This window comes from Drosophila navojoa, chromosome X (genome assembly GCF_054131105.1).
Source record: "Drosophila navojoa isolate 15081-1374.11 chromosome X, UAZ_NAV_1.0, whole genome shotgun sequence".
Classification (NCBI taxonomy): domain Eukaryota; kingdom Metazoa; phylum Arthropoda; class Insecta; order Diptera; family Drosophilidae; genus Drosophila; species Drosophila navojoa.
Window position 1 is genome coordinate 4421550 of NC_142895.1, and position 23996 is coordinate 4445545.

A 23996-nucleotide genomic window follows, 5' to 3' on the forward strand; every position below is an offset into this window, starting at 1 on the left:
GTCGTCCTGATCAAGACTATATATACGACTGCCTGTTACATACTTTTCATATCACTATTATACCCAGTTTTCCCATTTTCAATGCTATATATAAAAACGAAGCAAGCCAAGCCAATGTCAAATGTGGAATTTAGCTTTCAGTTCGAGCTCTAGTCTCATTTGATATTCGTGTGTTTTCAGTTCCAGTTGAGAATGACAAAACATTTTGCTCAAACTGTTAAACATACGCACAAATACATTTAAACAAACAGTAAACAGTAACAAGTACAAGAAGAAACAAGAAACCAAGACACATTGCCATCGGTAATCAGCTACCCTAGAGGCGCACGAGATGTTGGCATTGATGACGCAGTCGACAATGCCAAGATGGCTGCAATGCTGCAACAATGCAGCGGGGCCAGGCAGGAGCACACCCATAAATATAATACTGCAGAGCTGCGAGGAGGTTGAGGCAGCAGAAGAGCCTGCCAAGCCGGTGGGCAAACGCAAGAGCTCTCGTATACCCAGAATGATAAGGCCACTCGTAAGGCAAACCCCAGCTGAGGGCACGGCCCAACAAGAGGCCCCGGCTGAAGTGAAGCCGCTGAGATCGAGTCGTCTTCCAGTTAGCAGCCATCGCATCGCCCCCTGGTCGAATAGGCCAACGCCTCTGGCAGTCGATAAAGCCATAGAGCTAGGCGCTAGACCGACCAATGTCAAGGGCTATTCATTCAGTGGCTTTGGCACGAGCAAGCCTGATGAGCATTCAGCCGGAGTGGGAGTGGCTCGCGGAGCTGGTATCATGGCAGCAGCAGGAGCTGCTGTGGTGCGTAGCACTCGGACTTCACGATGCCGCATGCAGCTGAATTATCGCGACAGTCTGGCAACGCCCAAGGCTCCGTCGCAGGCTAAGCTCACCGGGCAGCTGCAGCTGAGCCAGGCACTGAGACAGCGATCCTACTTTCAGCTGTGCCGACCCAAATGCTATACGGAGCCATTGCTGCCGCCAAGGCGTTCCCTGTCCCCAGCTGTGAGTCCTTTCGTTGAATTGCCGAGTGGCGCGACGCTGCTGTGCTTCGAGTGCAGCGATCGGAAGCAGGTCAAGGTGCCCAGTGCGTTGATCAATCGCTTCTCGCCTTTGCTGAGCGAGCGTCAGCAGGAGCCGCTATTCAACTACGAGGAGCCAATAGAGCTCAGCGCTGTTAGCGCCAGGACACTGCAGCGCCTCATACTGTGGATGGACCATCATGCCAAGGACGATATCTATGCGCTACACAAGATGCAACCCATATTCTCGAACTCGTCCAGTCCGCATTGCACTTGGGATGAAGACTTTCTCGGCTCAAATCTGGACGAGGTACTGCAGCTGCTCCTGGCCGCCAACTGTCTAGCCGTCTATCCCTTGGTCGAGCATGCAATGCACTATTTCATAGCGCTGATCGAGCAGCGCAATACTGACGAACGCAACGGTTCACTCAGTGAACTGCAGTCGGAGCTGGACGAGCTCTATTGAGGGAGAGCACGAGGAACAGCAACAGATATCTCAATGTGTGTCCATATAAATATATACAGTGTATATATTTCTATATATAAATATATGTAAACTTTGGCACACGCCTAGAACAATATATACTATATCTATGTATATGTATATGTATGTATATGTATGTATATCAATTAGAGGCAATTCGAATGTTGGGCTTCATTTTTGCCACCCCCAACAGAAAGATTTACAGACCAGGGTGTGTTCCCTGGTGCTAGCACTAATAATTATCTATCCATGCTCTATATATACAGCTAGTTCGGTAGGAGTCGTACAGGTTGCCATATCTTCATCTCTTCTTCTTCGCTTTGCTTGCCCTGCAAAAGCAAAAAATAAGACAAGTGAACGTTGCAATCGGGCTTTACCGACTGCGGAATATTCATTCACATTCCATTAGCAATTTGGTGGCCAAGTTGAGCTCTAATACTGCAGTTTTTCCTGGGCGTAGACACCCAATTTCTGGTCAGTTCATTGCCCAAAGCCAATATACTCATTTCACTTTCGTGAATGAGTATTGAAATTGAATAAATAAATAAGAGTTTCGTTAGTTTTCCCTTCTTTTTCAGACTCTGTACATCAAGCTTGAGGCTGAAAAGATGTTGGCTGGCCGTGACTTTAGCACGGTCGCCGGTCTATGGCCAAAACACAGACACCCACACACACATACAACTTAAAGGCTTATAGCCGAAGCCCACGCAAAGTCACTCGAAAACTTTTGGAATTCGCGGCAATGACATCAAAAATTGATGCCACCTTCTTCGCAGTGCCGCCATCCACCAGCTCCACCTCCTTCCATCCCGCGGCGCTCGACCTTTTCTTTTCTGCTTTTTTTTTTTTTCTTTGCTACTTGTCGGAAACTTTGCTTAAGAAATCAACCTGTGGCCTGGAAACCCCAACAATCAACAGCCCAACGTCCCATAGCCCACAACCCATCATTGACCCTTAGCCATGATAAATTTGACACAGACAATTGGCTTTTAGTGGGCGTGCCTAAATGATCTTTACTCTATTTTTGCTTTGACGTACATTGAATGACCCGTATTGGTTTCGTTCGATTGTCTTGTAACTGGTAGAAGCAGCCGGTGTTCGTGCCCGTACTCATAAACTATTTATATTCTTGATTCGGATTAAGAGACAGCTTGATAATGGGCTTATTCGTCTGTCTGCATGCCTTTCCGTTTAACTGTCTTGCTGCTCATACGCCAGGTCAACCGTTTCTCCATTTTGCTGTTCGTTCGATTGTTCCATCTGTCCGTAAAGTCGGCTATTCCCTCTGTTTAGTCTGTTTAAGGTGATCTTCGGACCTTTGTACCTTCGTTTCGACTATCCAGCTATCCATATATCAGCTTCTCCGTTCGTAAGTCTTCCCGACCGTCAGTCTACCGAACCCATCCGTCCGTTCATCTATCCCGCCCGTCTGTCCATCTGTTTGTCCGTCAGTCTGCGAATCTACCTGCCTTTAAGCCTGTTAATACGTCAGTCTCGTAAACTCTCAAAGACTTTCCCTCCATTGCTGACTCGTAACTTAATTTAATCGATAGGCTAATCGATATCAATTGACATCGATAACAAACTTCATTTGAGTATATCCAGGGGCAATAGAGCCATGCATTATTCAGGTCTTCTCTTATGTCCGCCCATTCAGGGTATCAACTATTCGCACATTTCCAACTAAAACAAGTTTACTTGCTTTCTTTTTCGCTTTCCATGAGTAGGAGTTGATTTTTATTGTAGGTCTACCAAGACGAAGTATTTAATGTGCGCATAATTGGCTTGTTGCATATTTTATCGCTTAATTGCCAAGCATTGTATGTATGTCTGTGTGTGTGTGTGCTTGTGCTTGTGGGGCCAATAATAAACTTGGCTACATTAGTTTGATAAGCTAAATACGTGCAAATACCTATCAAGCGACTCGCTTGCCCCTTGCTCACCTTTAGCCTAAGCGCATTATGTTGCGCACATTGTTCGCCCCTAATGCTAGCCCATCAAAATTGTTGCTTCAATTGAGTTAACTTCGGCTTGCGCGTGACCCACGATGCGTACTAATATCTGGGTTATACGAACAGAGCTACGAGTGTATCACGTTAATATATTTATTATTAAAAATTGTGCTCTCTTGAAGAGAGCCCCGTGTAGCTTAGTAACTCATCTCAACTTCCACAACAAATAGATATCTGACATCTAGCATATCGTACAGTTGAACCTAATTGTAGCAGTCGAGTAATTCGATATCTTGTAATTGATTTGCTGTGGGTTCGTTTCAGGCTTCCTAAATTGTTTGTTAGGCATTATATGTAATTTGCCTATTTTCCTTTGTTTCTCTTCGCTTTCGTTTGATAGCTTGTTTATTCAATTGCATACTCTTCTTTTCGAATCTCTTTTGTTCCGGCTTTTATCGTTTCCTCAAAGTACTCACAATCAAATTATTCTTCTTGTCTTCTCCATTCACTGTGCTTTATTCTTGTCTTCTCTTTTCTGTTCTTCTAGTCGCTACTCTTTTGTGTTCTTCTCCTTTCGTCAGTCTTTTCCTTCTCCCTCTCCTTTCAACTCTATTATCATATATTTTCGTATATTCTCTTCTCCCATTTCTTTTAAATTTTAGCAGACTTTCAGAATTCCCATACGAAATTCCTTTGGAAATTCCATAAAGTCTAGCCAAGTTTTAGAGTCCCTGGGGTACAATCGCTGTACGCAGCTAATCGCAGTCACCGTCACAGTTACAGTCACAGTTAAAGTAACAGCTACAGTCACGCCTCTACCGCAGCCGTTCCGATGAAGTTCAAGGACCTGGTCGACTTGCTCGTAACTAAAAATACGTCAAGAAAAAAGAAAAATGAAATGAGAAATGAAAAAAAGAATATATGTATATGAATGTACGTCATAATGAGTATGCCATACCTACCTACATACACACCCAGTTCCCGAGACGTCTGTGTATGTATGCGTGTGTGTGGGTAGTATGCATGTGCGTGTGTGTGTGTAAGTGGAACCATTTTTATTTTTATAACACGCACAAGCCATATAGACCGGCTAGCCAGGCAGCTATAGCTCCGGCTCCGGCTCCGTCTCTGACTCTGACTCTGACTCCGACTCTGGGTTGAGAATTAGTATTGTGGCTTTCGACTTTGGGTCTGGCCAAATGGGGACGCACACCCAGTGCCTGGCAGTCAGTCAAGTTTCGTCTTGACAGTCGCGTGAGCGACTTAAATGTTGTTATAAATTTATTTGGCCCACTGAGCAACGGCGTCAAGTCGACTTCGATTGGCCCAGCAACATTCGCTGGCAACAGGTAAACGGTAAACGGCTCGATGGTGTCTGGTACTTTTCGTAGCGTTTCATTTATTTGATTTCGTTTTATTGCCGGCCATTGGCGCCGCTAATGAAAATCTACACGAAACTTGCAGACAGCAAACCATTTCGTCTCTTCGTCAATTTCGAACTTAACATTTCCAGTCATTTACTGCAATTTAGCAGTTGCTGTGTATTTCATGTCGACTCGCCAAAACGAAGCCAGGGGTCCACACGGTGGTCCACACGGCCCGTCCCCCAATCATTCTCTCCCATTAGCTTGCACAATAAACCATGACTACAATGCCCACCCTCTCACATTGGCCACTCGGCCACAAATTGGGCAGCGAAAGAGAGAAGAGGAGAAAAAGACTAGAAGCACAAGTTCTGCAATCGTCCATTGAACTGAAACTGACCTCTCCATGGGTTCACATTTCTTAATTCTTTTGGTATACCTCAACGAATATATGAAAGCGTTCGCTCTCCCCCTCAATCTCTCTTTCTCTCTCTCTCTCTTGCTCTTCTCTCTCTTTCATTCATTTATTGTTTTGTCAGTTTCCGTCATCTAATACATTTCACTCCACATTGTTCTGGCTTTGATTTTATGCCAATGCTATCGCTCGCTCTGAAATTAGAAGCTAACGTCAATTTATTGTATCCATTTCAGAAAAGCACGAGACAGAGCCAGCTTGAGAGAGGGAGACAGATAAAAAAGTAGTAAGTGTTTTAAAGCCCAAGTTAAAATATTGATCATTATTGCTGCTAAGCAAATGGGAAAAGTTATCGAGGTCGAAATTGGTTCTGCATACAATATACAATAATATAAGTTTCGAACGGTCGGACGGATGGCCAGACGGATGGAAAGATGGTAAGGACGTATAGATGGGCGAATGGGTTTCAGGACGGAGAGACCGACGGACAGACAGACCAATGGAAGGATGAACTGACGGGCGAATGGATGAACAGACGGAGAGACACACGGACGGACAGACCAATGGAAGGATGGACAGACGGACGGAGGGACACACGGACGGACAGATTGATGCAGACACACGGACGGGTAGATGGACGGAGAAACAGACGGACGGACAGAGAAGCAGACGGACAGACAGATCAAAGGAAGGATGGACAGACGGGCGATGGATGAACTAACGGACGGAGAGACACACGGGCGGACAGATGGACGGAGAAGCGGTCGGACAGGCAGACGGAGAACCAGACGGACAGACAGACCAATGGAAGAATGGACTGGACGGACGGACGGACGGACAGACGGATGGAGAGACACGCAGTCGGACAGACCGACGGTGAACGGACGGACATAGAGACAGGACGGACAGACATCCAGACGGACCGATAGGTGGGCGGACGGATAGACGGACATACAGACAGAGAGATAGACGGAAGGGCAGAAAGACAGACTTATGGACGAACAGAGACATGCATAGGAAATCGGACAGACGAAAAGGCAATCTAATGGCTCTTCTAAGACGAATGCACAGACATAACTTAATCGACTTACCTTGTCGTCCTATTAAAGCGCACGCATCTACATATGTATATGCTCTAGAATCGCCCAAGTCTTGCTCTCTTTTCTGCAGTTTACTTAGTTTTTTTTTTAAGTTATTTATGTTGATGCAAATTGTTAATTGAGTTCGATGGAGAGCAGAACAGCTAAATAGTGAATAAATATTGGAATTGATTGCGAAAGTGAATTAAAGGAAAGCACATCAAAGCGTGCATAGGTAATGGCATTAAGCGAAAGACATAGCTTATGTGGCTATGCAACGATAAATTGCTAAGAATGCTTGAAGTGCCAGCATATTTATGGCATATGCATTACAATGTGAGCTACTTAAGAGCGTTTGCCTTTGCCTCTGCCACTGCCTTTGCCTTTGCCTTTGGCTTGCCTTTCAGTTCATTTCAGTGAAAGGCAGACATTGTCTATGCCATGAGTGGGAGGTAAATTGTATTCCACCACAGCTTTTTATGCTCAATTACTATTGTTCAAGCTTTCAATTTATGATGCACACGCACACAGACACACACACAGAGGCAGAGGCAGGCAGGCATATGTTGTGCTGTGCCTGGGCAAGAGAGCATCTCGCAGCGTCTCTGGCTGTACAACATAATTAAGTTTAATTGACAACCGCTGACTGTTTGATTGGCTGTACGAGGGGGCCGCATGTGGTGGCACCAGCTGTCTGCTGTCTGCTGTCTTTGTCTCTCTCTTTGATTTACTCTTCCCTACCTCTCCTCTCTCTCACTCTGTCTCTGTCTCCACCTTGCTCTTGTGGCTTTTGTTTATTCATGAACAGCAATTGTTGCTTCAGCTGTTGTTCTGTGGTCAACGACGGCGTATACTTAATGCAGCACCCGCTCAAATGTATGCAACATATGTACATGTGTCTATCTGTGTTACATACATACGTATACATATATAAATTTGTGAAAACTCACATTCGGCAAATAATTAATGCCGCAAATCCAATGCGAATAAGCCGCAACTGCATTTTCTATACGTCGCTCTGCATAAATGAATCAATTTATTCAATTATGCCCTGTAAATGCCCTAATGGAAATGAGGTTGTATGAAATAAACGCGGCAATTGTGCTTCAAGTCTTTGAACGACAAGTCCTAGCTATATTATAGGGCTTTAACTTAACTCGAGCATAAGTAAATCAGCCGTGCAAACTTATCCTCATAAGTGTATTCGCTTAAATTTACAGGGTAACTCATCTTTCAAGTGCTCAAGTAAACATTTTCAAACTGTAAAACGATTGGCAAATACAATTGAATGCAATTTAATTAATAACAAAGCTTATAAAGCAAACAACATTTGTGCACATGCATTTACAGGGTATCTGATGACTTCTCTCTTAGTTTAAATATGTTTACAGAGTAGCTGTTAGTCGAGCATACACTTTGCTGTGCATAGATTCGCATATTTGCAAATGACTGAGCAATCACTGAGCTGCTTTCATTTACAGGGTATGCGCTAGTCGTTCATGCTGTTATTTTTTTTTTTTTTTTAATATTAATATATGTAATTATAATTTTTATTTATTTAATTTTATTTATTTGGGTTTTAATTAAAACGTTTATGCTTGATTTATTTATTGATGTGAGCGAACGTATGCGTGTGTGTCTGTGTGTCTGTGTTTGTGTGTGTGTGTGTGTGTGTTTGGCTCTGATAATTGCTGTAATTGCTGCATATAAATTAATTTATGTCACAGCTTGCGCTCTCAATTTGTTGTGGTTCTTGCACTTGTACCTCATTTAACTGTTGTTATGCCCGCTCACCGAGCGACAAGCGAGTATATACGTTGCGTTCTCCTCTGCATGCGTGCCAGTGATATCCCAACCGAAAGCATAGACAGTAGATAAATAGATATGTGGCCATTGTGAGGGTGTGAGGGTGTGAGGGACAACTGTATTCCCTACAATATATCAGATATAAGCTCCGCTATATACATATATCCATTTCAGTTGGGATATTTATCGGAAGAGCCCCATATTCTCATCAGTTTTAAAGCCAAGTGTATATGATTTCGAGCTGAAGCCCCTCACCGATAGTTCTCCGGTCCATTCGATTAGAAATTTTGAACGTGAACGAGCATTGGGCAGTCGTTGCCCAAGTGAGCTGGCAATGCTCGTGAACGTTGTCCGTGTCGCTGTTTGTTTTCATTTATCCGAATGTGCGGCGAATATTGCATGGATATTTTTGAAAAATGATTGCGATTGCATGGCCGCTGTCCATTATCTAACTGTCAATTCGAAACGAAATAATTGCCAATGCGAGAGCCGGACAATGGGGCGTGACGGCGGAAGGGTGCCAGAGGGGGGGAGGCGCCCGGCGGGGTAAACGGTATTCATTAACCGCACTAAAGTTGACTATGACCAATTGTGTGTGTGCGTGTGTGTATGTGTGTGTGCGCGCGTGTGTGTGTGTGTGTGTGTGTGTGTGTATGTGTTTGTTGAAATCTAATTAATTGGGCGTAAAGAGGGTATGGGAGAGCGATAGAGTAGGTGGGACGGAGAGGGAAAGAGAAGGAGAGAGAAAATGTAAGAAAAAGCGAAAAGAGAGATGATTGATGATTGAAATCAAAGGAGAAAGATGGAGTGAAAGAGAAAATTTAAAAGAAAGCGAAATGAGAAAAGAAGCAGAGATGAGAATGAGAATGAGAAAGAGAGTTATAAAATAAGCAGAGATGAAAGGAAAATGAGAGAGTTGAGAGTAAACACAGAGGCTAGATAGAGAATATGAGGCATAGAGAAAGCGAGAGAGAGAGTGTAAAAAAGTACTGACTGAATGTGGAGGAGTGAATAAGAGGAAAAGAACGAGAAGGAAAGAAATTTGAGTGAAGGAAAGAAAAACGGAGTCAGAGTAACAGAGAAACAGAGAGAAGGAGAGCAACACAGAGAGCAGATCAGCACTAGAGAGAGTAAGAGAGAGAGAGAGAGAAAGAGAGAGAGAGAGAGAGAGAGAGAGAGATGAAAGAGAGGCATACAGCAAGAGAAAGATAAAAGAGTTAGCGAGCGATATCGTAAGAGTGGAACAATAAATGATGCTAAGGCCAAGAGGAAGCCAACTGCAGGAAGCCAAAAGGAAGCCGTGAAATAGTTAACAAGTGTTGCATAGCCACTTTCAAATATTCAGCTGGAAATGCCCGGAAGGACACATGCCACATGCCACATGCCACTTGCCGCATGCCGCAATAGCCTCAACCACACCCTCAGCAACCGCCTTCAACCGCACACAAAATATTGTTCGACGGCCAAGAATAAGATTGATAAATGCTGGGTAAACAAAGTGCGAAAGTGAAGAGGTTGAGGTAGAGCTAGAAAAATGCGATGTGGGAGAAGAAGAGGATGAGGAAAATGAGGAAGGTGAGGATAAGGCGGAAAATTATGTAGATGAAGAAGAAGATGATCTTGAAGATGAAGATGGAGAAGAAAAAGAAGTTGAAGATGAAGAAGAAAAATAGATGAAAAGGGCAAAGATGTAGATGAAAATGAAGAAGAAAAGAATGTGAAAAGCGCGAAAAAGAGAAAAGAAGAAGATGAAATAGCAGCAGAAAAAGATGAAGCACAAGAAGAAGATGATGATGAAGCAGAAAAAGAAGTTGAAGATGATAAAGAAGAAGGAGATGATGATGAAGCAAACAAAGAAGTTGAAGATGATAAAGAAGAAGGCGTAGACGATAAAAAGAAAGATGAAAAAGACAAAGTTGAAGATGAAAATTAAGAAAAAAGAATTTGAAGAGCGCGACTTTTAAGATATATAAACATTTAAGAAAAGAAGTAGATGATGAAGATGAAGAAGAAGAAGAAGAAGAAGAAGAAGAAGAAGAAGAAGAAGAAGTAGATGATGAAGATGGAGAAGAAGAAGAAGAAGTAAGCGAAAAAAGAAGACGAAGAAGATGCAAAACGCGAAAATGATGGCGAAGATGAAGAGGATGATTAAAAAGAAGCCGAAAAAGAGGAATATGAAGATGAAAAAGACGAAAAATATGAAAAAGAGAAACACGGAGAATATGAAGAAGAACGAGACGAATAAGATGAAGAAAAGGAAGCAGAAGAAAGAACAGTTTAAGCAAAATGAAGCCATAAAGAAAGTTTTTTTTAGCATTACTATTAAACACCATAAAGATGAATATGAAATACAAGAAGAGTAAACAAAGAGCTAAAAGAAGATATAGACTTTAATTTAGCTTGCTTTCGACAATGGATCCGCATGTAAGCTATTATTATTGGGACTGCATTGAGAATGACCATGGAGGTGCACTAAAAATACAATGAAGAAAAGAATAGTTGAGCAAGAAGTAAGCGTTGCATGCGGCTCATAAATGTTTTCTCAGCAAAACTGGAGCAAGTGCGCCCTAAGCTGGCCATGGAGATATAATTAAACTGCAGAGAGACAGAGAAACAGAAAGAGAGAGAGAAAGAGAGAGAGAGAGAGATACGTTCAGCCATGGCCAAAATGGCTGTTAACATGGCAGTGCGCACAGTTAATAGCCCCGGCTAGCAGCCCCAAACACTCAACACCCAAAAACGCAAACATTTTGAGAGCTTTGAGGTCAGCCAGCAGAGGGATTTGAGTTATGCAAACTTCGGATAGTTCTCTGGAGCTCAATGCCATTGTTGGGCATTTATAAATGGATTTGAATAAAACTGAGATGAAATGAAATTCAATTGACATGTTGACAAATGCTTCTCGCTCTCTCTCTCTGAGTCTGTGTCCAGTCTCTCTCTCTCTCTCTCTCTCTCTCTCTCTCGCTCTCTGTGTCTGAATGTCGAGTGCAAGCAAATGACATTCAAATGCCATTTGGCCACACCAGCAGCAGCAGTGCAAATGTAATTTGAGGCTCAGTTACTCATTGAGCACGTGAGCACGGACGTGATGCCAAGCTGTGGCTCGAATGCATGGACCTGGCCCAGTAGCTGCTGCTGTCGCTCAGTTTATGTAAATGCCAAAAGTGTTCCAGCTTGCGTACGGAACGGAAACAATTTTATGGATTAATAGTATGTAAATGCTATAAACTTGTTTTAAAGTGAGAGCGGAGGGGCGACGGGTGGGGCGCCAGGAGTGGGGAGGCTGAAGGATGTCTAGAAATTAAAATCGTTTGCCCAACAAATTGACATTAAATATCGTTAAGTCATGTCCTTGCCTTTGGCCAAAAGGAGCGTCAGGGTTGCCAGGCCATGGCTTATTGTTGTCGTCGCCCTCGGTTAGCTACTTGTCTATGGCATTATTAGACAGGCATTGGGCCATTACGATTATGTCATTCATTATGTAATGCCCAGTCGAGCATAAATACAGTTTAACTTGTCTATTGCTGATATGGTAAGAGTGTTTGGCCAGCTTCTATGGCTTCATATTGAATTGAATTGTGAGCTGGTGAATGTGAAGAGATTCGCATCTACACATCATCATTTTCTATGTGTGTGAGAGAGAGAGAGAGAGAGAGCAAACTGTTCATTATTGTGTCAATATGACAAAATTTACCTCAATGCAATCTAATTTCAATATCTTTTGCTGCATTTACTCTAGATGGTATTATGTGTGTGCATGTGTGTAGTTTTCTTTGTATGCATAGACTACCATCTATTTAATATTAAGCTACTCCATGAGTTGGCTAATGATGCAGAGATTGTGCATAATGCAAAGAGAATCTCTATGGAATACTCTTTGGATATCTATCTATCTATAAGACATACATACATACATATACATATATGTACAATAGTATAAATGTAGCAGAGTTTTCTTTCAGGCTTTGTCTATAATGAAATAGATGTAGGTAAGATGTAGATAAGCCCAACAGGCCAATTTCTATCTATATTTTGCCTTTCAAGTGGTTCGAATGGCTTTAGGGGTCAGGTTATACAACCTATCTAAAGCCGCCTCTGAACCCCAAGTCGACTTTATATATCATACAATCCATGATAGCTGAATATTTATATGAATTATGATGTATGTGTATGAATCAAGTCCAGGCTCAGCTATGTTTAGCTATACATATACATAGGTGTATACAGGCATGCAAAAACAATCGATGGTACTAACGATACTATCGCTGGTTTTTCATTATCGATTGTAAGAAATCGATGGTCCAACTATCGGTACTTTTGCATCCCTATAGGTGCATATGCATTTCCAGCTAACTGGCAGAGCATTTCAACGTCGGCCTTTGCTAGCCCATTTTCCTCTGGTTTCTTTGCTTTTGTCATATTTTCTTGGCTTTTTCTCTCTCAATTTTTGCTGCCTCACTGGGTGCTGCGTGCTGTCTGCGTCTATGTGTCTCGCTAGGTGTGTGAGTGAGTGTCTTGTTGCCTGCGGCGTTGTTTCATGCTTGCCACGGGCAGCGACAGCAACGACAACAACAACAACAACAAGAGCCAAGCAATTTAGGCGAATTAGTTGTGCTGCAAAAATTGACATTTATTGTCTTTTAGAATTTTGGTATTAGCTCAGCTCGACCTGGACAAGCAGCTGAAGACGTTGCTCTCTGCAGGCGCAGGTGCTAATTGATTTCACTTGTTATCAAAAGCAAAAGCATAGACAAAAACGAGCGATAAGCCTGCATCCAGCTCATTCCGTCGCTTGGCCAAACTTTGGAAACTTGCTGCCAAGAAATTTCTGTTGCCTACTTATCGGGGCAGGCAATTTAAGTGAGTTAAGCCCCGGACTCAAGCAAAAGCCGTGCAAAGGCAGCAAATGTGCCTTAAAAACAATTTATGGAGCTTAACATATATATATATATATATAAAATATAGTTGATTACAAGTCCAAGTACATATATACATATAGCTTCATATATATTATATATATGTACATAACTGTTATTGATTGCGCTTAGATTTATGCTTAGGTCTGGCCTTGAGAGCAACTGAAATACTTTGGAAAGCATTGCAGAAAAATGTTGAAAAATATTTTACAAATAAAGAAACATATTTCTTGTACAGTTATTTGTTTAAGGCTGCAATTTGTTTTTGCTCCAAACAGGTGAAAAAGGTGCGTGTGTGTGTGCGTGTGTGTGTGTGTGAAGCAGTGAAGCATTTGTAACGTGCTTTGATTTCTGCTCGAGACATATAAATGAATAAATAAATAAATAAAACGAAATACGAAACAGACACACACACACATACACACACACGCACACTCGCACACCCAGATACAAAATTTAAATCGAAAATCAAGAGAGAGAGAGAGAGAGAGAGAGAGAGAAATGAGTAGAAATTGTTGTTGTCAAGTGGATTTCGAGCTGAATTCATATTTGATATTTATTTGCGCAAACGTTTTGCGTCTCAGCTCTATTTATGGCCAAAATATATGCAAAATTTATACGCACATATAGCTGATATACATATGCATCTATGTGTGTGTGTGTGTGTGTAAAAGGGCAAAACCCCTTTGTGTGCGTGTGTACGTGTTTTTTTTTTTTGTTTTTGTGTGTTTTTTTTATGATTGTCTTGAGGATTTTGCGTTTTACATTTTATATGAATTTTTAATATGCTAAGAAAAAAAAAACACAGAACAACAAAATAGCAAACAGCCAAAAGCGAATCCGAATCAAAATCAAAATCAGCAAAAATAGCGAGGAAGAGCGAGAGTGAGAGAGAGAAAAGAATATATGCTACTTACATACATATACATATATATATATATATAAAGATAAAAAGGAATATCAAGCCAAATAAACCTTAAGGACATTGTAATATTAATTCAAACGGACATATACAAAAGTCAAAATACATATGTATGTACCACACACATACACACGCACACACACACACGCACACACACACACACACGCACACATACAATCGCTGTGTATTCGTCTTTTAGCCAACTTAAAGCGTTTTGCTTATTCTTTTTCTTCTTCTTCTTCTTCTTTTCGTTCTCTTTTCTTTTCTTTTCTGTACTTTGCTTTTGCCTGCTTTCATATCTGTTGTTCAGCGTTTTGTGGCTTCAGCTTTTGCTTTTGATTGCGGCCAGATATTATATATGTATATAAAAATGTGTATATACATATCTTAAGATATGTATGTATGTATATATGAGTCCTTTAAGAGCCTCGTACAAAAGCAAATGCTCTATTCTTTAAATGCAAATTATTGTTGTTAGATAAACGATAAGAAGATTCACAGCCAAAGAGAACACAGAACAGCATGCTTCACTAGGCGATAGCCGGAACTCTATTATTGCAATGTTTACATAAGATATAAGCTCAAAAGACACACACACACACACACAAATGCAATCTCTGCCTGTGCGTTACGCTCCATGTCTGCCTATTAGGCCCGCTTGCCTATTGCATAACTTCACTTTTAGTTAGACGATCCTAATGAGACTTTCAGAGCAGTAGAGCAGATACCGTATACTCTCAGGTATGGAAATACCGTATGCAATCAGAGAGACTATGTAATATAAGGTTAAACACATCTAGGGATAGGCAGGCTGAGAGATGAGAAATCAAATACAGTCGAATGGACAGAGAATAAACGGAAATGCAGATGAACAGACGAATGAACAGAGAGAGAGAGAGAGAAAGAGAGATTGAGAAAGAGAGAGAGAGAGAGAGAGAGAGAGATACACATATGAGCACTGACGAACGCACCGAATGTCTGCGTAAAGTGCATACGCTGATGGACTAAAAGGCGATAGACGAACGAGCAGACGGACGGACGGTCAAACTAGACGCCTATTAAGTGCCTAAGCTGACGGACAGGCGATAGAACAGGAGATGGACGGCAAACAGTTAAACAGTTAAGCAGAAAGAAAAGTGAACAGACGGAGGGGCAGAGAGGCTAGCTGTTAGGCGTACGGACGGACAGACGTATGAACAGAAAGACGGATACGACGAGATCATCATAGCTCATCACGCCGATCTTTGCCAATCTTTGCCTATCTGTGCATTAAATTGACAAATTCTTGATAAAGACCTGAACTGTACTTACTACCTGAAATCCTACTTTCATATAGAAAAGAAAATGAGTAGCTTAACGGTACGACCAGTTATATACAATGTCATATCTAATGTAAATACATAGATGAATAGGCAGTGCTCCTTGCTCCGATCAAGATTTTCTGTGTACTCTATGACAAATTCTTGACGAAGATCTCAACTGTATTTACTACCTAAAATTCTCCTATATGAGAGGAGAGAATGATCTATACTTCCCGTTACTGATAGGGTCTTATATTTATTTACAATGAATATATGACTGTGCTCAAGGCTCATCTGGCATTTTTATCGTCTGCGGAGCTGTGCTCAAGGACGATATTTAGATTGCTTTGGATTCCGTTTATATATGCATATACAAATTAATATGTTTCGTATTTAATTTCCTTTTTGATTCAAGTGAGAAATTCAAGAGGATTAGAAGCTGAGCCACGATATATGCGTTAATAGGGTATTTGCTATTTTTTCATTGACAGAGGCCAATAGCAATTTCGCTGAGAAAATTAAGCTGGCTGCAGCCAAAGAGAAAAGCTTTCAATCAGCTGAACAAAAAATGGCATCTGCGTGCGAACTGCGCTGCATTTATTTTATATATAGACAAATATGTATGTATATATACATGTTCTTTATTTTTGCCATATTTTATAAAGGCTGAAAAGCTGCGGTTGCAATTTTTTCGCATTGAATATTCGTTCGGCACGGCAAAAAAAAATAATATATGTATATATAAATATCAATAATAATGCAAAATATTTCAATTCGTTTAGAGAGTGGCACAAGGCGTAGCAAAAGGCGCAGAAAAAGTGAAGAATTTTCCACTCACAAAGCAACGACAAACACCAAATGGTAAATGCCAATTTCAATTATGGAAATAAATTAGCAAATACTATATAAAATTCAATTAAATGACAGTTTCTGTCAAGTATCGACGTTTTCAGAGCATTGAGTTTTGCGCCAGTGTTGAAAAGTGCTGAAGGATGAAGAGCTGACAGCTAGATGACAATCGCAAGCTGATTGAAGCACAGCATTGCAATGAAGAGCTTCAATCAATGCTATAAGAGCGAACAGAATAGTATACAGTGTTATGTTATGCTGTGTATGCTGTATGCTGTGTATGCTGTATGCTGTATGCTGTATGCTGTATGCTGTATGCTGTATGCTGTATGCTGTATGCTGTATGCTGTATGCTGTATGCTGTATGCTGTATGCTGTATGCTGTATGCTGTATGCTGTATGCTGTATGCTGTATGCTGTATGCTGTATGCTGTATGCTGTATGCTGTATGCTGTATGCTGTATGCTGTATGCTGTATGCTGTATGCTGTATGCTGTATGCTGTATGCTGTATGCTGTATGCTGTATGCTGTATGCTGTATGCTGTATGCTGTATGCTGTATGCTGTATGCTGTATGCTGTATGCTGTATGCTGTATGCTGTATGCTGTATGCTGTATGCTGTATGCTGTATGCTGTATGCTGTATGCTGTATGCTGTATGCTGTATGCTGTATGCTGTATGCTGTATGCTGTATGCTGTATGCTGTATGCTGTATGCTGTATGCTGTATGCTGTATGCTGTATGCTGTATGCTGTATGCTGTATGCTGTATGCTGTATGCTGTATGCTGTATGCTGTATGCTGTATGCTGTATGCTGTATGCTGTATGCTGTATGCTGTATGCTGTATGCTGTATGCTGTATGCTGTATGCTGTATGCTGTATGCTGTATGCTGTATGCTGTATGCTGTATGCTGTATGCTGTATGCTGTATGCTGTATGCTGTATGCTGTATGCTGTATGCTGTATGCTGTATGCTGTATGCTGTATGCTGTATGCTGTATGCTGTATGCTGTATGCTGTATGCTGTATGCTGTATGCTGTATGCTGTATGCTGTATGCTGTATGCTGTATGCTGTATGCTGTATGCTGTATGCTGTATGCTGTATGCTGTATGCTGTATGCTGTATGCTGTATGCTGTATGCTGTATGCTGTATGCTGTATGCTGTATGCTGTATGCTGTATGCTGTATGCTGTATGCTGTATGCTGTATGCTGTATGCTGTATGCTGTATGCTGTATGCTGTATGCTGTATGCTGTATGCTGTATGCTGTATGCTGTATGCTGTATGCTGTATGCTGTATGCTGTATGCTGTATGCTGTATGCTGTATGCTGTATGCTGTATGCTGTATGCTGTATGCTGTATGCTGTATGCTGTATGCTGTATGCTGTATGCTGTATGCTGTATGCTGTATGCTGTATGCTGTATGCTGTATGCTGTATGCTGTATGCTGTATGCTGTATGCTGTATGCTGTATGCTGTATGCTGTATGCTGTATGCTGTATGCTGTATGCTGTATGCTGTATGCTGTGTATGCTGTATGCTGTATGCTGTATGCTGTATGCTGTATGCTGTATGCTGTATGCTGTATGCTGTATGCTGTATGCTGTATGCTGTATGCTGTATGCTGTATGCTGTATGCTGTATGCTGTATGCTGTATGCTGTATGCTGTATGCTGTATGCTGTATGCTGTATGCTGTATGCTGTATGCTGTATGCTGTATGCTGTATGCTGTATGCTGTATGCTGTATGCTGTATGCTGTATGCCTGTATGCTGTTATGCCTTGTATGCTGTATGTGTATGCATGTATATGCTGTATGCTGTCGTGCCTGTATGCTGTATGCTGTATGCTGTATGCCTGTATGCTGTATGCTGTATGCTGTATGCTGGATGCGGTATGCTGTTGCTGTATGCCTGTATGCTGTATGCTGTATGCTGTATGCTGTATGCCTGTCATGCTGTATGCTGTACTGCTGTATGCTGGATGCTGTAGTGCGTATGCCTGTATGCTGTATGCTGTATGTCTGTATGTTGTATGCTTTATGCTGTATTGCTGTATGCCTGATGATGTCTGTATATGCTGTATGCTAGCTGTATGCCTGTATGCCTGTATGCTGTATGCTTGATGCTGTATGCTGTATGCTGTGATGCTGTATGCTGTATGCTGTATGGCTGTATGCTGTATGCTGTATGCTGTATGCTGTATTGCGGTATGCTGTATGCTGGGTAATGCTGTATGCTGTATGCTGTATGCTGTAGCTGTATGCTGTCTGCTTAGTGCTGTATGCTGTATGCTGTATGCTGTATGCTGTATGCTGATATGCTGTAAGTTATATGCTGTATGGTATGCTGGTTATGCTGTATTGCTGTATGCCGTTATGCTGTATGCTTATGCTGTATGCTTATGCTGTATGCTGTATGCTGTAAATGCTGTATGCTGTATGCTGTAGGTTGTTGCTGTAGTTGTATGCTGTATGCTTAATGTCTGGATGCTGTATGCATGATTCTGTAATGCCGTATGCTTGTATGGCTGTATGCTGTATGCGGTATGCTGTATGCCTGTATGCTGTATGCTGTATGCTGTATGCCGTATGCTGTATGCTGTATGCTGTATGCTGTATGCTGCATGCCTGTATGCTTGTATCTGTATGCTGTATGCTGTAGTCGGCATGCGTATGCTGTAGCTGTTATGCTGTATGCTGTATATTGTATCGTCTTCAACTATAATTGCATTGTTATATGAACTCTCTGATCATCCACACACATACACACACACAAACAACAAACAGTAAAGCGCTTAAGTGTGTAATAAGGATAACAATTTCCCATGACACTAAAACTGACCTTTCTCAAGTGCCACACACACACACTCTCACATACATACACACACAAGGGACATGTCGCTGTGGGGCATGAAAAAAAAATGGAGACTCGAACATACATATATACATATGCACACATCCCCCAGTTTCAAATCAAACCGCAAATGTGGAGTAGGTTAGATGTATGTGTATACATAGTGTACATATTTACCCTAATCAAGGTCACATGCGCTATATAGATACATAATGTATCTATTATTTTATATATATGTATGTAGCAAGTATTAATATATTTTGTATATGTATTTAGCTGAGAAATACTTTCATCTAAATCCTCTTCTCGCTGTTGTCTGAATAAAATTAAAGAGCATTTCATATTCGACAATCCACCCTATTTTACATCTCAGCAATATTTTGTTTCATTTTTTCATAAATTTACCCACAAATAAAAACGAAAGTTTTTCTAAATTATAAACAAAATTCGCATAGAGGCAAAAGTTGGGCTTCAAAACCAAATAAAAGCAACCCCTCAAATAGCTGTGTAGCTCCTGTTAGCCTTACATTAGCTTCGCCCAATTAACTCTCACACAACTTTTTTTGTGTTTTCACTTATTTCTTTCGAAAATGAATTTTATAGAAATTTGCTTTTGAAATTGCGAACAATTGAAATTGAAATTGAAATTTTATACTTTAAAATGCTAAAAAAAAAAAAAAAAAAAAAAAAAAAAAAAAAAATAGAAACTGCAAATTAATTTTGTAATGCTTGCTTTAAAAATAACCAAAAGTTGGCTGTAAAATTTATTTTAGATTTGTTAGGTGAAACAAAAGAATTTTGTTAGTCTATATATAGAAATTATAAGAAGAAGAAATTATATAAAATATTCTTTGAAGTATTAAGGTTTTTTTTTTCTTTGTAGAGCCCATAGAAATCATATGCACTTTAGCCATGAAATACCATCATCACAGATTATCATAATATCATATATCATACGTCCAGCTTACTCTTTGTCAATTGCCAAATCTAATTTAATCGAACTCAATAGTCGATAGTCAACTCTGAACTAGTATACATACATATATGTATGTGATACAGACAATTGAATATACATAGAGCATAGAGCATACGAGATCATCATCTCCTTTTCAAAGAATACTCAAAGATCAAGCTTTCTCATGATTTTCTCTCCCCTACCTCTCTCTCTCTCTCCAAAATCGAACGCCTTTAATCTCAGCAATCCGTCTCGACTATCCCAACTTTATCTAGCCATAAATTCTTAACAAATCGCACATAAGAGAGTATTCTTAGCTTCGTCTTTGGCAATTTTCTTTAGCTATTGTTTTATTCTGTGTTTTCTGCTTTGGCTCGTTGAGTGGCAGCGCGCAGCTGGAGTGGTGTAAACCCGCTGCTGCTGCGGCTGCTGTTGCCGTACATCATTTTGTGGTTCACCTCACTTACGTTGCCCTACCACCTCCCCCGGCCCCCTTACCACAACATAGACGCCATTTTGTTGCCTGGGCTCACAGCGGGCGGCCGATTCGGTACAGAATCCAAATCGAGTTGACCCGCTGCGCAGCAATCGCCCGACGCTTATTGGTGGCTTTATCTTTATCTTTGGCATCGTCCAGCGCTGGCTGACTGGCAGCTATTGAAGTTGTTCGTGCACATAGATTTCAACGTCGCATTTCCGCATTTCCCTTAAAAGGGAAATTGCTGTATGCACACACATACACACACACACACCCACACACACTCCCTCGCTCACACATAGTCGTTCACTCTCTCGCCCATCATATGCCAAATGCAGCTTAATTTGAGAACTTTGTTTTGGTTCGCTGAGCTTTGGCTTTCGACCATCGACCATCGACCATCGACCACAGAGTGCTGCAATAGCCCTTCAGCAGTGCCAAAATCATCAATAGCTCGGGGCGGTTACTCCATAAAAGTAATCGACAAATGGCGTATGTGGGACCTATGAAAGGTAGCTCGGCAAAATGGGCTTTAGATTATGCGTAAACTTGAATTGGTAAATCAAATGGAATATTTGAATATGTTAATGTTATCGACAGTAGATATCGAACAGTGAGCTTTAAAGTTACCAAAGGCAAGTAATATGATGTCGAATACAGAAATGACAAATTGAATAGAATATTTGAATACGTCAATCGTATCGATAACTATAAAATATATCGAAATAGTGTTATCGATATGAGTTCTATTCTTATGTGTGTGCTGATGCTGAAATGGCAATTCGAATAGAGTATTGTAACATACATTTGTTATCGATAACTATAAAAGATATCGAAACGTTGTTATCGATAATGGTAATGCTCTTATAACTCAGCTGCAAGCCATATGATTGCTAGCTGAAAAGGCTAATCGAATAGAATATTGGAATATGTCAATGTTATCGATAGTCACAGCAGATATCGACATATGTCTATCAATAATAGTAGCACATTTATTTGGACACGTTTAAAGTGGTCAAATCAAAAGCAAGCCATTTAATTTGTAATGCAGAAATGGCAAATGTAGTAGAATATTTGAATACGGTAAAATTATCGATAACTATTAACATATCGACATATATCTATCAGGTTAAAAGTTGCCAAATCAGAGGCAGGCCATACGCTGATAATGCTGAAATGGCAAGACAAATAGAATATTGGACTGTCAATTTTATCGATAACTATAGCTATATATCTCATATCTCCCCCATTTAGTTGGTCGCAGTAGGCTCTGTGGTTGAGTGGAGCCCTGTTGTAGTTGTCGTTTGCGTAGTAGTTAAAATCCTAGTTTTCAGTTAAGCTCGATAAAATTTGTTTAGTTTTTTTTTTTTTCGGGGGTACACGAATAGGAATCAGTTATAGCCAATCGGAGGATGGAGCTGATCAATTGGATCTTGCGGCAGCTACGTGTGGACACAGTTGACTTTATGGCCACGCTGAGTTTGGCCATCATGCTGCATTTCGGCGGCCTGATTTGGGCGCCATTGAAGGCGCATCAGCCGGATGTGAGCTCAGGTCTCTACATCTGTGCGGTGCTCCTGCTGCTGTTGCGGCCCACGAATCGGCGGCGTTTGCTGGGAGAGCAGTCAGCATTGGGCTTCTGGCAGGTCATCTGGCCCAATTCACTGAAGATGACGCTGGCGCTGATGCTGCTGCAACATGTGGCATTGCTCAGGGTGTGGGACAATGCCGTTTGGGTATTCGACTGTACAATCTATCGCTGGTCGTCCGAAGCCCGTCTCCTGCTCTCCCTATTCCTGCTCAGCTATGCCGTCTACCACTGGCTCTGCCAGCTGCGCGACGATACCAATTGTGTTGTAGCAACAGCAACATCAGCAGCAGTAACAGCCCTAACAGCAGCAGCAGCGGCAGCAGCAGCAGCAGCGGCAACAGCAGCGGCAGCAGCAACTGGCACTGCTGCGTCCGATGAGTCAACGGGCTCGGATACGCCAACCAGCGATGCGAGCCCACGTTGTCCCTATTGCTCTGCCATTCTGAGAAGCAGAGGTCCACGGGTCGCAAACGACTCCAAGGCGGCGCCATTAACGCTGAAGGAAGAGCTGCACAAGCTGATTACCTTTGTGCAGCATCAGAGTCGTGGCTATATGGGCAATGCGTTGACTGCTTCAAAATCCTAGAAGTCATTTAACCTCTTTGACAGGGAGCGGGGCCATACCAAGCTTATATCCTCTTATATCCATGGGCAATGCGTTGACTGCTTCAAAATCCTAGAAGTCGTTTAACCTTTTTAACTGGGAGCGGGGCCATACCAAGCTTATATCCACTCCCAGTTTCATCGATCCCATCTCATTGACAGCCTCATACACACATACATATATAGTTAGCTAGTTATATATATATCCTGTATGATTTTAAAGTTTCAGTTAGTTTAGTCTCGAGTCTAATAATACATCGATAAGTAGTACTATAAATTTAAACTGCCAACTCTCAATAAATAAAATTCACACTTTATTATATCCTGGGTGAGTTGGAAGATTGAGAGTAGATTTCTAATTTTTCTACATCAATCAATCTTGATTGATGACTGCAATTGATGGATCCAAACTTCGTTACAAATAATTTGAATTGCCTACATCAATCAATCTTGATTGTTGAAAATATCCAGACTATCATATCTATGCTTCAATCAATTTGATTGATGATCGTAATAGTTACAGATATGCAAATTACAAATCATCAGAATCGCTTTTGCTTTCAGTCTACATCAATCAATTTTGATTGATGAAGATATCCAGCCTGTCATATCCATGCTTCAATCAATTTGATTGATGACTGCAATAGCAGTCCATATAAAACATACTCAACTTCTCATAGAGCTCATTGCTATTGCTTTCCATCTACATCAATCAAATTGATTGATGACAGTCACAACTAAAACTCTGGTCAATCAATTCCTAGTTTCTACTCGAGCTTCCATTTTATTATTAATTTCTTAAATGAATGTCTAGGTCTACTATTTACAGGGTATTGGACAGTTGCTCAAACGCACCATCAACCAATTGTTATTTGTTTTTTTTCTTTCTCGTGCCTGTTGCTTGGCGAATTGGTTTTTCGTGTAAGTGCATTAAATACGCCGAGCGCAATTGCTGGGCCACATGTGTGTGCGTGCGTGCGTGTGTGCGTGGGCTTGTACTTCAGTCAGTCAATCAGTCAATCAATCAGTCAGTCATTAAGTCAGTCCGTCAGTCAGTTATTGCAGCATCATAAAGAGCTCGACGCTCATCATACGAACTGCCAATTTGAGCCAACAAGAAAAAGCGCTTTATTTCAGACCAAGGCGCACTATGCCACTGTGTGTGTGTGTGTGTGTTGGTGTAGGTGTGGAGGTGCGAAGGTGTGTGTGGTCTTTAATTGAATGCCAAGAACTAGCTCTGCACTGCGCCCATAAATACATTCAGTTAAATAATTTGTGTTTAGCTCTCACAGTAGCTCAGTTAAGCTAGGTAAATACAGCTAAATTATAGCTTTTTTCAAGCTAAATATATAGTATTTAAGTCTAGCCAAACAACAGTTGGCGAATTTTGGAGCC

At 41.2% G+C, this 23996-nt stretch overlaps 4 protein-coding genes across 4 annotated transcripts in view; 3 read left to right on the top strand and 1 right to left on the bottom strand.

The window, feature by feature from the left end:
• The window catches only part of fne (ELAV like RNA binding protein found in neurons), a 158150-nt gene that overhangs the window by 131859 nt on the left and 2295 nt on the right, over positions 1–23996 (bottom strand). The window lies entirely within an intron of this gene.
• Pde9 (phosphodiesterase 9) overlaps positions 1–23996 on the top strand; it is a 137946-nt gene that overhangs the window by 26942 nt on the left and 87008 nt on the right. Inside the window, exon 3 of the mRNA XM_089263523.1 lies at positions 5478–5533. The gene's annotated coding sequence lies outside the window, so the exon portion shown is untranslated. The remainder of the gene's footprint in view (positions 1–5477; positions 5534–23996) is intronic.
• On the top strand, positions 125–1609 carry LOC149090535 (uncharacterized). The gene has a single exon (XM_089264883.1). It carries the CDS (start codon positions 332–334, stop codon positions 1490–1492), a length of 1161 nt encoding a protein of 386 aa, XP_089121009.1. The 5' UTR covers positions 125–331; the 3' UTR covers positions 1493–1609.
• On the top strand, positions 21704–22907 carry LOC149090536 (uncharacterized). Its single transcript, XM_089264757.1, has 2 exons — positions 21704–22596; positions 22691–22907. Exon 1 carries the CDS (start codon positions 21820–21822, stop codon positions 22582–22584), a length of 765 nt encoding a protein of 254 aa, XP_089120883.1. The 5' UTR covers positions 21704–21819; the 3' UTR covers positions 22585–22596; positions 22691–22907.